Source organism: Salmo trutta, unplaced genomic scaffold, assembly GCF_901001165.1.
Source record: "Salmo trutta unplaced genomic scaffold, fSalTru1.1, whole genome shotgun sequence".
Lineage (NCBI taxonomy): Eukaryota > Metazoa > Chordata > Actinopteri > Salmoniformes > Salmonidae > Salmo > Salmo trutta.
The window spans coordinates 1308573-1323380 of NW_021822962.1; the positions used below are offsets into that span (position 1 = coordinate 1308573).

Genomic DNA, 14808 nt, shown 5'->3' on the forward strand with positions numbered 1-14808 from the left:
CTGTGTGTGTGTGAACCTAGCGCCACTGTGTGTGTGTGTGAACCTAGCGCCACTGTGTGTGTGTGTGTGAACCTAGCGCCACAGTGTGTGTGTGTGAACCTAGCGCCACTGTGTGTGTGAACCTAGCGCCACTGTGTGTGTGTGTGAACCTAGCGCCACTGTGTGTGTGAACCTAGCGCCACTGTGTGTGTGTGTGAACCTAGCGCCAGAGTGTGTGTGTGTGTGAACCTAGCGCCACTGTGTGTGTGTGTGTGAACCTAGCGCCACTGTGTGTGTGTGTGTGAACCTAGCGCCACTGTGTGTGTGTGTGTGAACCTAGCGCCAGAGTGTGTGTGTGTGAACCTAGCGCCACTGTGTGTGTGTGTGAACCTAGCGCCACTGTGTGTGTGTGTGTGAACCTAGCGCCACTGTGTGTGTGTGTGTGAACCTAGCGCCAGAGTGTGTGTGTGTGTGTGAACCTAGCGCCACTGTGTGTGTGTGTGAACCTAGCGCCAGAGTGTGTGTGTGTGAACCTAGCGCCACAGTGTGTGTGTGTGAACCTAGCGCCACTGTGTGTGTGTGTGAACCTAGTGCCAGAGTGTGTGTGTGTGAACCTAGCGCCACAGTGTGTGTGTGTGAACCTAGCGCCACTGTGTGTGTGTGTGAACCTAGCGCCACAGTGTGTGTGTGTGAACCTAGCGCCACTGTGTGTGTGAACCTAGCGCCACTGTGTGTGTGTGTGAACCTAGCGCCACTGTGTGTGTGTGTTTCCTTCCTACGTCTGGTTGGTTACAGGATCCTCTGAGGTTTCCTGTCCACCAAGGTCTCAATGGGCTCTAGGTATTTAATGGAGCTGGGTTTTCAGTGGAGCCGGGTTTTCAGAGACTCTAGGTTTTCAGTGGAGCTGGGTTTTCAGTGGCTCTAGGTTTTCAGTGGAGCTAGGTTTTCAGTGGCTCTAGGTTTTCAGTGGCTCTAGGTTTTCAGTGGCTCTAGGTTTTCAGTAGCTCTAGGTTTTCAGTGGCTCTAGGTTTTCAGTGGAGCTGGGTTTTCAGTGGCTCTAGGTTTTCAGTGGAGCTGGGTTTTCAGTGGCTCTAGGTTTTCAGTGGAGCTGGGTTTTCAGTGGCTCTAGCTTTTCAGTGGAGCCGGGTTTTCAGTGGCTCTAGGTTTTCAGTGGCACTAGGTTTTCAGTGGCTCTAGGTTTTCAGTGGCTCTAGGTTTTCATTGGCGCTGGGTTTTCAGTGGCTCTAGGTTTTCAGTGGCTCTAGGTTTTCAGTGGCGCTAGGTTTTCAGTGGCGCTAGGTTTTCAGTGGCTCTAGGTTTTCAGTGGCTCTAGGTTTTCAGTGGCGCTAGGTTTTCAGTGGAGCTAGGTTTTCAGTGGCTCTATGTTTTCAGCGGCTCTATGTTTTCAGTGGAGCTGGGTTTTCAGTGGAGCTGGGTTTTCAGTGGAGCTGGGTTTTCAGTGGCTCTAGATTTTCAGTGGTTCTAGGTTTTCAGTGACTAGGTTTTCAGAGACTCTAGGTTTTCAGTGGAGCTGGGTTTTCAGTGGCTCTAGGTTTTCAGTGAAGCTGGGTTTTCAGTGGCTCTAGGTTTTCAGTGGCGCTAGGTTTTCAGTGGCGCTAGGTTTTCAGTGGAGCTGGGTTTTCAGTGGCTCTAGGTTTTCAGTGGAGCTGGGTTTGCAGTAGCTCTAGGTTTTCAGTGGCGCTAGGTTTTCAGTGGAGCTGGGTTTTCAGTGGCGCTAGCTTTTCAGTGGCTCTAGGTTTTCATTGGAGCTGGGTTTTCAGTGGCTCTAGGTTTTCAGTGGCTCTAGGTTTTCAGTGGCGCTAGGTTTTCAGTGGTTCTAGGTTTTCAGTGGTTCTAGGTTTTCAGTGGCGCTAGGTTTTCAATGGCGCTATGTTTTCAGTGGCTCTAGGTTTTCAGTGGCTCTAGGTTTTCAGTGGTTCTAGGTTTTCAGTGGCGCTAGCTTTGCAGTGGTGCTAGGTTTTTAGTGGCTCTATGTTTTCAGCGGCTCTATGATTTCAGTGGAGCTGGGTTTTCAGTGGAGCTGGGTTTTCAGTGGAGCTGGGTTTTCAGTGGCTCTAGATTTTCAGTGGTTCTAGGTTTTCAGTGACTAGGTTTTCAGAGACTCTAGGTTTTCAGTGGAGCTGGGTTTTCAGTGGAGCTGGGATTTCAGTGGCTTTAGGTTTTCAGTGGCTCTAGGTTTTCAGTGGTGCTAGGTTTTCAGTGGCTCTAGGTTTTCAGTGTGGAAAAATGGGCTTCAGCTTGCTACTGTTGTATTGCTCAGCCATGAGGTTATGGCAGGCAGAAATCCCTCATTGTGGGGTAGTTGTACTAAATACAGTTATGGGTTCTGGAAGGATATGTTTCATTGGGCCGTATTTATAATCTATAGGGCCAAGAGATTTTCCTTTTCAGGGCACATGGTCATGGTCTTATCTTACCAATCAGGGAAAACCTACCATCCCTGGGCGGAACTGAGTCTGTGTCATTTCACAGGGTTTAAGGGACTATTCAGGATTATGGCAATGAGGAAGTTAGAGGTAGTTGCGCTAACTAGCGTTAGCAGATACACATAGACTTCCAGCCATTGCGCTAATGCTAGTTAGCATTGGCTCACAAAATGACCTCAAACTTCATTCGAACTGAACATAGAAATATACAAATGGTATCCACCAGTTCATCTGACTCTGGAGAAGTAGATAAAGGGCCTCGTTGCCAACATCCCAAAGTATCCCTTTAAATCAACTCACACACTTTCTACATTTCAATACCCGGAAGAGGCAGTGCTAAATAAAACAGAATGATTCCCTGGATGACACTTTCACAAACCAACTCTTCTGCACTGCCCTGCACAGAACAACAGAACAGTGTGTGTGTCCAACACCACGTCTGAGCTGTTCCAGGGATGGGCCATACCTGTCACATAACATGCCAAATAGCATATAGACACGCAAAACCCCCTCCCCCTCCACCACCCCAAATATCAGCACATGAGAACTACAAGCTGTCTCCTCATATCAACAGTGAGTCCAAACAAACACAGGCCTGTAACCCTCTGTCAGATCCCTATTACTGCAGGTCATAATTCCCCAGTGAAACCGCAACATTAAACCTGTCTGGAAACAAACACAGGCCTGTAACCCTCTGTCAGATCCCTATTACTGCAGGTCATAATTCCCCAGTGAAACCGCAACATTAAACCTGTCTGGAAACAAACACAGGCCTGTAACCCTCTGTCAGATCCCTATTACTGCAGGTCATAATTCCCCAGTGAAACCGCAACATTAAACCTGTCTGGAAACAAACACAGGCCTGTAACCCTCTGTCAGATCCCTATTACTGCAGGTCATAATTCCCCAGTGAAACCGCAACATTAAACCTGTCTGGAAACAAACACAGGCCTGTAACTCTCTGTCAGATCCCTATTACTGCAGGTCATAATTCCCCAGTGAAACCGCAACATTAAACCTGTCTGGAAACAAACACAGGCCTGTAACCCTCTGTCAGATCCCTATTACTGCAGGTCATAATTCCCCAGTGAAACCGCAACATTAAACCTGTCTGGAAACAAACACAGGCCTGTAACCCTCTGTCAGATCCCTATTACTGCAGGTCATAATTCCCCAGTGAAACCGCAACATTAAACCTGTCTGGAAACAAATACAGGCCTGTAACCCGCTGTCAGATCCCTATTACTGCAGGTCATAATTCCCCAGTGAAACCGCAACATTAAACCTGTCTGGAAACAAACACAGGCCTGTAACCCTCTGTCAGATCCCTATTACTGCAGGTCATAATTCCCCAGTGAAACCGCAACATTAAACCTGTCTGGAAACAAACACAGGCCTGTAACCCTCTGTCAGATCCCTATTACTGCAGGTCATAATTCCCCAGTGAAACGGCAACATTAAACCTGTCTGGAAACAAACACAGGCCTGTAACCCTCTGTCAGATCCCTATTACTGCAGGTCATAATTTCCCAGTGAAACCGCAACATTAAACCTGTCTGGAAACAAACACAGGCCTGTAACCCTCTGTCAGATCCCTATTACTGCAGGTCATAATTCCCCAGTGAAACCGCAACATTAAACCTGTCTGGAAACAAACACAGGCCTGTAACCCTCTGTCAGATCCCTATTACTGCAGGTCATAATTCCCCAGTGAAACCGCAACATTAAACCTGTCTGGAAACAAACACAGGCCTGTAACCCTCTGTCAGATCCCTATTACTGCAGGTCATAATTCCCCAGTGAAACCGCAACATTAAACCTGTCTGGAAACAAACACAGGCCTGTAACCCTCTGTCAGATCCCTAGTACTGCAGGTCATAATTCCCCAGTGAAACCGCAACATTAAACCTGTCTGGAAACAAACACAGGCCTGTAACCCTCTGTCAGATCCCTATTACTGCAGGTCATAATTCCCCAGTGAAACGGCAACATTAAACCTGTCTGGAAACAAACACAGGCCTGTAACCCTCTGTCAGATCCCTATTACTGCAGGTCATAATTCCCCAGTGAAACCGCAACATTAAACCTGTCTGGAAACAAACACAGGCCTGTAACCCTCTGTCAGATCCCTATTACTGCAGGTCATAATTCCCCAGTGAAACCACAACATTAAACCTGTCTGGAAACAAAGCATGTTTTCAAGCCCGGAGGCCACCTCATTTGATACAGTGAGAGAGAGCTGATGTTATGATTCAATGTCTATTGGACCCAGTGCCAGGGAAAGTGTTTGTCCAAACTGAAGACGACGCTTGAGTTGAGAAATCTAATCACCAACGCACCCTCACCAAACATAGCTGTCTTGTTTAGACTTTTACTGCCTTTGTTGATGTTACATTCTTAAACCAACATGCAAACTGGTAGAAAATATGTCTTTCAAAGGAAAAACTGGTAGAAAATATGTCTTTCAAAGGAAAAACTGGTAGAAAATATGTCTTTCAAAGGAAAAACTGGTAGAAAATATGTCTTTCAAAGGAAAACTGGTAGAAAATATGTCTTTCAAAGGAAAAACTGGTTGAAAATATGTCTTTTCAAAGGAAAAACTGGTTGAAATTATGTCTTTTCAAAGGAAAAACTGGTTGAAATGATGTCTTTTCAAAGGAAAAACTGGTTGAAAATATGTCTTTTCAAAGGAAAAACTGGTTGAAAATATGTCTTTTCAAAGGAAAAACTGGTTGAAATGATGTCTTTTCAAAGGAAAAACTGGTAGAAAATATGTCTTTTCAAAGGAAAAACTGGTAGAAAATATGTCTTTTCAAAGGAAAAACTGGTTGGAATGATGTCTTTTCAACCAGAAAAACTGGTTGAAATGCTAATTTAATTTCAACCAGTTTTACCACTGAATGGACTTTTACCTTTGACAAAGGTCTAGCTCCAACCCACTGAGCTATCACTATACCTGACCTCACTCCTATTTCAATCAATACATATAAATAGCCCAAGCAGGAGTCAAACCCATAACCTTGGTCTATACAGTCCATGTGGGATCATTATATACCAGACTCCAGGAGTCAAACCCATAACCTTGGTCTATGCAGCCCATGTGGGATCATTATATACCAGACTCCAGGAGTCAAACCCATAACCTTGGTCTATACAGCCCATGTGGGATCATTATATACCAGACTCCAGGAGTCAAACCCATAACCTTGGTCTATACAGCCCATGTGGGATCATTATATACCAGACTCCAGGAGTCAAACCCATAACCTTGGTCTATACAGCCCATGTGGGATCATTATATACCAGACTCCAGGAGTCAAACCCATAACCTTGGTCTATACAGCCCATGTGGGATCATTATATACCAGACTCCAGGAGTCAAACCCATAACCCTGGTCTATACAGCCCATGTGGGATCATTATATATCAGACTCCAGGAGTCAAACCCATAACCTTGGTCTATACAGCCCATGTGGGATCATTATATACCAGACTCCAGGAGTCAAACCCATAACCTTGGTCTATACAGCCATGTGGGATCATTATATACCAGTCACATGTTATACTAATCAAGGGGGGCGCCAACCCCCCGCCAACCCCCCTTATACTAATCAGTCACATGTTATTCTAATCAGTCACATGTTATTCCAATCAGTCACATGTTATTCTAATCAGTCACATGTTATTCTAATCAGTCACATGTTATACTAATCAGTCACATATTATTCTAATCAGTCAAATGTTATACTAATCAGTCACATGTTATTCTAATCAGTCACATGTTATTCTAATCAGTCACATGTTATTCTAATCAGTCACATGTTATACTAATCAGTCACATGTTATTCTAATCAGTCACATGTTATTCTAATCAGTCACATGTTATTCTAATCAGTCACATGTTATACCAATCAGGTTTTTCTACCTGTCTCGTCTCTAACACTGCTCCTCCTGTCTGAGCTGGAGAAGGCAGCCTCCAGGTCCAGCCTTCCGAAGCGCAGGGCGTATCCGTTCATCAGCTTCTTTGGTGAGAGGACTCCACTGCTGGCCGAGCCCCCGGAGGAGGAGCGCGCCCGGTGCCCTTTGACCTGGGCCGCCTTGTTAGTCCTCTCTAGAGACTTGGAGCGCCTCTCAGCCCGGGTCTCCAGGGCCCCAGCGTTCCTCAGACCCCTCTGGAGGTACAAGAGAGGTGTGCTGGGAGAGAGTCGGGGGGAGACGGGGTCCCCACTCAGCCATGCCCTGGTCCCCCCTAGCCTGACCCCACGGGGCCCTTGCTCTCTCTGGGTGGTGGGGGTGGAGGGGCTGCTACCAGGGGTCGAAGCTGGAGATGAGGCATCCTCTCTGGGGCTGAGTGTGCTGAGACCTGGGCATGCAGGACTGTGCTCTGGTCCTTCCTCCAGGATGGACTCAGAGCTAGAGCCCAGGTTCATGGGGTTCTGCAGGGCCTCCATGTAGGACTTACGGAACAGTCTCCGGGTCTCGAAGGACACAGAGTCCCTGGCGTGGCGGGGGCGGCGAGGGTTGGGGTTACTGAGGTCGGTGCTGAACGACAGGGTCCTGGTCCTCTCTCTGCTCCCACCCTGGCCCTCCTCCCCCTCCCACTGGCCCTTCCCCGGACCACCACCACCCTCCCCAGCCAGCCTCTCTGTCTGTGGGCTGCAGGAGTGAGAGTCAGGAGCTGCTCTCAGGCTGTGGTTCTGGTTGTGGTTCTCCATCCGGTGAAGTCCTGGGTTGGGATCCTGTTGGGACCTGCTACTAGTGCTGCTGGGGTCCATTACATGGACCCGCCTGCTCAGGATAGCAGGCTCTGAGAAGGTAGAGTCTGCCCCCTGGGAGTGTAGTGATTCGTGGGAGCTGCGATGGGAGTCCAGGGTCCCCGTGGATCCACTGGTACTGCAGGCGCTGAGCTGGCCACGGAAGCCCGTGCTGTCGCCCCGTGTCTGCATGATGGCGTCTGCCGTGCTGCTGACGAACAGAGGATTCACCACGTTCTTCCACGGCGTCCGGTACACGACGGTGCCGGTGGTGAGCAACCAGTTCTGCAGTGGATGGAGGTTGCGCTCGCGCGTCACATTCTGCAGGAAGTCAGCGGTGAAGACGCTGCCGTACATGCTCTCCGGGACGGGGATCTCTGCGATGGCCTGGCCACTGGCCGACAGACATTTTATGACCAGCTTGGCAGCCTTGCGGCCCAGAGGGACCACCTGCAGGTAGAAGTCTCCCTGCTTCAGACGGACCTTATGGAGCGGGGCGAGCTGCAAGACCACCTTTTCGTTGATGCAGAAGGGCCAACCCTCATGATAGAACAGCCGGCCGTGGAAACGCACCTGTAGAGGAAGACAATACTTTATTAACCCATACCAGACTGAAATGTGTCTTCTGCCGTATCCAACCCCTCTGATATACACACTTCACAGATGTAAGCTCTTAATTTGTCACAGCAAAAGAATCCTGCAGCAACAGGATTTGAACATTTAGTCCATAATGTTGCTTGATCAATGATTAGGCTATTAGCTGGCCAAAAGTAAGTTACATGAAAAGTGCAATACTGTTAATATAACCATGTGTTAGTGTGGGTTTTTCAGTAAATTTAGGTAAATCAGGAAAATTATCAGCAACAAAAGAGTGATCAAATGATGACCCTACATCTGTAGATTAGAGAGACTGGGGCAGTGTGAAACCACACTGCAGCACCAGGTATAGAGAGATGGACAACAGATTAGAGAGACTGGAGCAGTGTGAAACCACACTGCAGCACCAGGTATAGAGAGATGGACAACAGATTAGAGAGACTGGAGCAGTGTGAAACCACACTGCAGCACCAGGTATAGAGAGATGGACAACAGATTAGAGAGACTGGAGCAGTGTGAAACCACACTGCAGCACCAGGTATAGAGAGATGGACAACAGATTAGAGAGACTGGAGCAGTGTGAAACCACACTGCAGCACCAGGTATAGAGAGATGGACAACAGATTAGAGAGACTGGAGCAGTGTGAAACCACACTGCAGCACCAGGTATAGAGAGATGGACAACAGATTAGAGAGACTGGAGCAGTGTGAAACCACACTGCAGCACCAGGTATAGAGAGATGGACAACACAAAAAACAGACAGTCACTCACCACAGCAAAATATCCTCAGTGTTATACAGTATCACTGACGAGTTTTAGAGGCTCTTACAGGTATAATGTAAAGAGTGTATAGAAGTTAATTTGGAAAGTATTCCGACCCCTTGACCTTTTCAACATTTTGTTAGGTTACAGCCTTATTCTAAAAATGATAGCATTTTTTTCTCATCAATCTACACACATTACTCCATAATGACAAAGCAAAAACTGTTTTTAGAAATTTTTGCAACCAAAAGCCCCCCGGAAATATCACATTTACATAAGTATTCAGACCCTTTACTCAGCACTCTGTTGAAGCACCTTTGGCAGAAATTACAGTCTCGAGTCTTCTTGGGTATGACGCTACAAGCTTGGTACACCTGTATTTGGGGAGTTTCTCTCATTCTTCTCTGCAGATCCCCTCAAGCTCTGTCAGGTTGGATGGGGAGCGTCGCTGTTTTCCGGTCTCTCCAGAGATGTTTGATCGGGATCAAGTCCGAGCTCTGGCTGGGCCACTCAAGGACATTCAGAGACTTGTCCCGAATCCACTCCTGCGTTGTCTTGGCTGAATGCTTAGGGTCATTGTCCAGTTGGAAGGTGAATCTTCGCCCCAGTCTCAGGTCATGAGCGCTCTGGAGCAGGTTTTCAACAAGGATCTCTCTGTACTTGGCTCCGCTCATCTTTCCCTCGATCCTGACTAGTCTCCCAGTCCCTGCCACTGAAAAACATCCCCACAGCCTGATGCTGCCACCACCATGCTTCACCGTAGGGATGGTGACAGGTTTCCTCCAGACGTGACGCTTGGTATTCAGGCCAAAGGATTCAATCTTTAGGTGCCTTTGGCAAATTCCAAGCGGGCTGTCATCTGCCTTTTACTGAGGAGTGGCTTCCGTCTGGCCACTCTACCATAAAGGCTTGATTGGTGGAGTGCTGCAGAGAGGGTTGTCGTTCTGGAAGGTTCTCCCATCTCCACAGAGGAACTCTGGAGCTGTGCTCTGTCAACTGTGGGACCTTATGTTATCTATAAAATAGCCTCCAACACTCTACTCAACAAATTGGATGCAGTCTATCACAGTGCCATCTGTTTTGTCACCAAAGCCCCATACACTACCCACCACTGCGACTTGTACACTCTAGTTGGTTGGCCCTCGCTTCATACTCGTCGCCAAACCCACTGACTACAGGTTATCTACAAATCTCTGCTAGGTAAAGCCCCGCCTTATCTCAGCTCACTGGTCACCATAGCAGCACCCACTCGTAGCATGCGCTCCAGCAGGTATATCTCACTGGTCACCCCCAAAGCCAATTCCTCCTTTGGTCGCCTTTCCTTCCAGTTCTCTGCTGCCAATGACAGGAACGAACTGCAAAAATCACTGAAGCTGGAGACTCATATCTCCCTCACTAGCTTTAAGCACCAGCTGTCAGAGCAGCTCACAGATCACTGCACCTGTACATAGCCCATCTGTAAACAGCCCATCTATCTACCTCATCCCCATACTGTATTTATTTATTTATCTTGCTCCTTTGCACCCCATTATTTCTACTTGCACATTCATCTTCTGCACATCTACCATTCCAGTGTTTAATTGCTATATTGTAATTACTTCACCACCATGACCTATTTATTGCCTTAACTCCCTTATCTTACCTCATTTGCACTCACTGTATATAGACTTTTTGTTTTCTACTGTATTATTGACTGTATGTTTGTTTTACTCCATGTGTAACTCTGTGTTGTTGTATGTGTCGAATTGCTACGCTTTATCTTGGCCAGGTCGCAGTTGTAAATGAGAACTTGTTCTCAACTTGTCTACCTGGTTAAATAAAGACGATTTAAAAAAAACCATACACTTCACAGATGTAAGCTCTTAATTTGTCTCAGCGACAGGATTTGAACATTTCGTGTTTATTATTTTTTATAAATTAGCAAAAATGTATCAAAACCTGTTTTTGGCTTTGTCATTAAGGTATTGCTTGTAGATTGATGAGGATTTTTTTTTAATCAAGTTTAGAATAAGGCTGTAACGTAACCGAATGTGGAGAAAGTCAAGAGGTCTGAATACTTTCTGAATGCTCTGTAAATGGCTCAAACATACATTCCACTTTTATAGAGAGGCACCCTCTTTTCATAGCACTTGAGTGAATCATCGTTCTCTTTTCAACGTCATTCCAATGAGCTGATTCCTCAGAATCCTGGAGGCTAGCGAAACCTGCCCGTTCAGGCCCGGTTACTAAGCAACCACAACCCAAACTCTAAACTATGACACTGTCGTACAAAGAGCTCTTAACAGTAGAGAAACAGTACTCAGGGCTTGTGTCCCAAATGGCACTATATCGTACAGTGGACCACTTTTGACCAGAGCCTTTTGGTCAAAAGTAGTGCACTAAATAGGGAGTAGTGTGCCATTTTTTGTCTATTTCCCATTGACTTAACTGCTGTTAAAGTGAAGGAAAAGCATTGAAAAAGCCAGCGTTGCCTGCTGACTGATCATACTGCTGTTGACACAAAGCCTCTCACACACGGGGAGTTTTTCTCAGCGGCTAGCCAGGCTTAGATAGCGAGGTAAAACTAACACTGTGTGGCCATCAGGCTATCCATCACAGTGTGATCACAGCAGATGAATACAGAGGAATAGGCTGTGTGGTTATCAGGCTATCCATCACAGTGTAATCACAGCAGATGAATACAGAGGAATAGGCTGTGTGGCTATCAGGCTATCCATCACAGTGTAATCACAGCAGATGAATACAGAGGAATAGGCTGTGTGGCTATCAGGCTATCCATCACAGTGTAATCACAGCAGATGAATACAGAGGAATAGGCTGTGTGGATATCAGGCTATCCATCACAGTGTAATCACAGCAGATGAATACAGAGGAATAGGCTGTGTGGCTATCAGGCTATCCATCACAGTGTGATCACAGCAGATGAATACAGAGGAATAGGCTGTGTGGTTATCAGGCTATCCATCACAGTGTAATCACAGCAGATGAATACAGAGGAATAGGCTGTGTGGTTATCAGGCTATCCATCACAGTGTAATCACAGCAGATGAATACAGAGGAATAGGCTGTGTGGCTATCAGGCTATCCATCACAGTGTAATCACAGCAGATGAATACAGAGGAATAGGCTGTGTGGCTATCAGGCTATCCATCACAGTGTAATCACAGCAGATGAATACAGAGGAATAGGCTGTGTGGCTATCAGGCTATCCATCACAGTGTGATCACAGCAGATGAATACAGAGGAATAGGCTGTGTGGTTATCAGGCTATCCATCACAGTGTAATCACAGCAGATGAATACAGAGGAATAGGCTGTGTGGATATCAGGCTATCCATCACAGTGTAATCACAGCAGATGAATACAGAGGAATAGGCTGTGTGGCTATCAGGCTATCCATCACAGTGTAATCACAGCAGATGAATACAGAGGAATAGGTCGTGTGGATATCAGGCTATCCATCACAGTGTAATCACAGCAGATGAATACAGAGGAATAGGCTGTGTGGCTATCAGGCTATCCATCACAGTGTAATCACAGCAGATGAATACAGAGGAATAGGCTGTGTGGCTATCAGGCTATCCATCACAGTGTAATCACAGCAGATGAATACAGAGGAATAGGCTGTGTGGCTATCAGGCTATCCATCACAGTGTAATCACAGCAGATGAATACAGAGGAATAGGCTGTGTGGCTATCAGGCTATCCATCACAGTGTAATCACAGCAGATGAATACAGAGGAATAGGCTGTGTGGCTATCAGGCTATCCATCACAGTGTAATCACAGCAGATGAATACAGAGGAATAGGCTGTGTGGATATCAGGCTATCCATCACAGTGTAATCACAGCAGATGAATACAGAGGAATAGGCTGTGTGGCTATCAGGCTATCCATCACAGTGTAATCACAGCAGATGAATACAGAGGAATAGGCTGTGTGGCTATCAGGCTATCCATCACAGTGTAATCACAGCAGATGAATACAGAGGAATAGGCTGTGTGGTTATCAGGCTATCCATCACAGTGTGATCACAGCAGATGAATACAGAGGAATAGGCTGTGTGGCTATCAGGCTATCCATCACAGTGTGATCACAGCAGATGAATACAGAGGAATAGGCTGTGTGGCTATCAGGCTATCCATCACAGTGTAATCACAGCAGATGAATACAGAGGAATAGGCTGTGTGGATATCAGGCTATCCATCACAGTGTGATCACAGCAGATGAATACAGAGGAATAGGCTGTGTGGCTATCAGGCTATCCATCACAGTGTAATCACAGCAGATGAATACAGAGGAATAGGCTGTGTGGCTATCAGGCTATCCATCACAGTGTAATCACAGCAGATGAATACAGAGGAATAGGCTGTGTGGCTATCAGGCTATCCATCACAGTGTAATCACAGCAGATGAATACAGAGGAATAGGCTGTGTGGCTATCAGGCTATCCATCACAGTGTGATCACAGCAGATGAATACAGAGGAATAGGCTGTGTGGTTATCAGGCTATCCATCACAGTGTAATCACAGCAGATGAATACAGAGGAATAGGCTGTGTGGCTATCAGGCTATCCATCACAGTGTAATCACAGCAGACGAATACAGAGGAATAGGCTGTGTGGTTATCAGGCTATCCATCACAGTGTAATCACAGCAGATGAATACAGAGGAATAGGCTGTGTGGCTATCAGGCTATCCATCACAGTGTAATCACAGCAGATGAATACAGAGGAATAGGCTGTGTGGCTATCAGGCTATCCATCACAGTGTAATCACAGCAGATGAATACAGAGGAATAGGCTGTGTGGTTATCAGGCTATCCATCACAGTGTAATCACAGCAGATGAATACAGAGGAATAGGCTGTGTGGCTATCAGGCTATCCATCACAGTGTGATCACAGCAGATGAATACAGAGGAATAGGCTGTGTGGCTATCAGGCTATCCATCACAGTGTAATCACAGCAGATGAATACAGAGGAATAGGCTGTGTGGATATCAGGCTATCCATCACAGTGTGATCACAGCAGATGAATACAGAGGAATAGGCTGTGTGGCTATCAGGCTATCCATCACAGTGTAATCACAGCAGATGAATACAGAGGAATAGGCTGTGTGGCTATCAGGCTATCCATCACAGTGTTATCACAGCAGATGAATACAGAGGAATAGGCTGTGTGGTTATCAGGCTATCCATCACAGTGTAATCACAGCAGATGAATACAGAGGAATAGGCTGTGTGGCTATCAGGCTATCCATCACAGTGTGATCACAGCAGATGAATACAGAGGAATAGGCTGTGTGGCTATCAGGCTATCCATCACAGTGTAATCACAGCAGATGAATACAGAGGAATAGGCTGTGTGGTTATCAGGCTATCCATCACAGTGTAATCACAGCAGATGAATACAGAGGAATAGGCTGTGTGGCTATCAGGCTATCCATCACAGTGTAATCACAGCAGATGAATACAGAGGAATAGGCTGTGTGGCTATCAGGCTATCCATCACAGTGTAATCACAGCAGATGAATACAGAGGAATAGGCTGTGTGGCTATCAGGCTATCCATCACAGTGTAATCACAGCAGATGAATACAGAGGAATAGGCTGTGTGGCTATCAGGCTATCCATCACAGTGTAATCACAGCAGATGAATACAGAGGAATAGGCTGTGTGGCTATCAGGCTATCCATCACAGTGTAATCACAGCAGATGAATACAGAGGAATAGGCTGTGTGGCTATCAGGCTATCCATCACAGTGTAATCACAGCAGATGAATACAGAGGAATAGGCTGTGTGGCTATCAGGCTATCCATCACAGTGTAATCACAGCAGATGAATACAGAGGAATAGGCTGTGTGGCTATCAGGCTATACATCACAGTGTAATCACAGCAGATGAATACAGAGGAATAGGCTGTGTGGCTATCAGGCTATCCATCACAGTGTAATCACAGCAGATGAATACAGAGGAATAGGCTGTGTGGCTATCAGGCTATCCATCACAGTGTAATCACAGCAGATGAATACAGAGGAATAATAGGCTGTGTGGTTATCAGGCTATCCATCACAGTGTAATCACAGCAGATGAATACAGAGGAATAGGCTGTGTGGTTATCAGGCTATCCATCACAGTGTGATCACAGCAGATGAATACAGAGGAATAATAGGCTGTGTGGTTATCAGGCTATCCATCACAGTGTAATCACAGCAGATGAATACAGAGGAATAGGCTGTGTGGCTATCAGGCTATCCATCACAGTGTGAT

At 46.4% G+C, this 14808-nt stretch overlaps 1 protein-coding gene across 1 annotated transcript in view; it reads right to left on the minus strand.

Annotated features, from left to right (window-relative positions):
- The window catches only part of LOC115187622 (pleckstrin homology domain-containing family G member 4B-like), an 88029-nt gene that overhangs the window by 49556 nt on the left and 23665 nt on the right, over positions 1-14808 (minus strand). The window contains 1 exon segment of the mRNA XM_029746594.1: positions 6352-7753. Coding sequence (XP_029602454.1) covers positions 6352-7753 — 1402 coding nt within the window.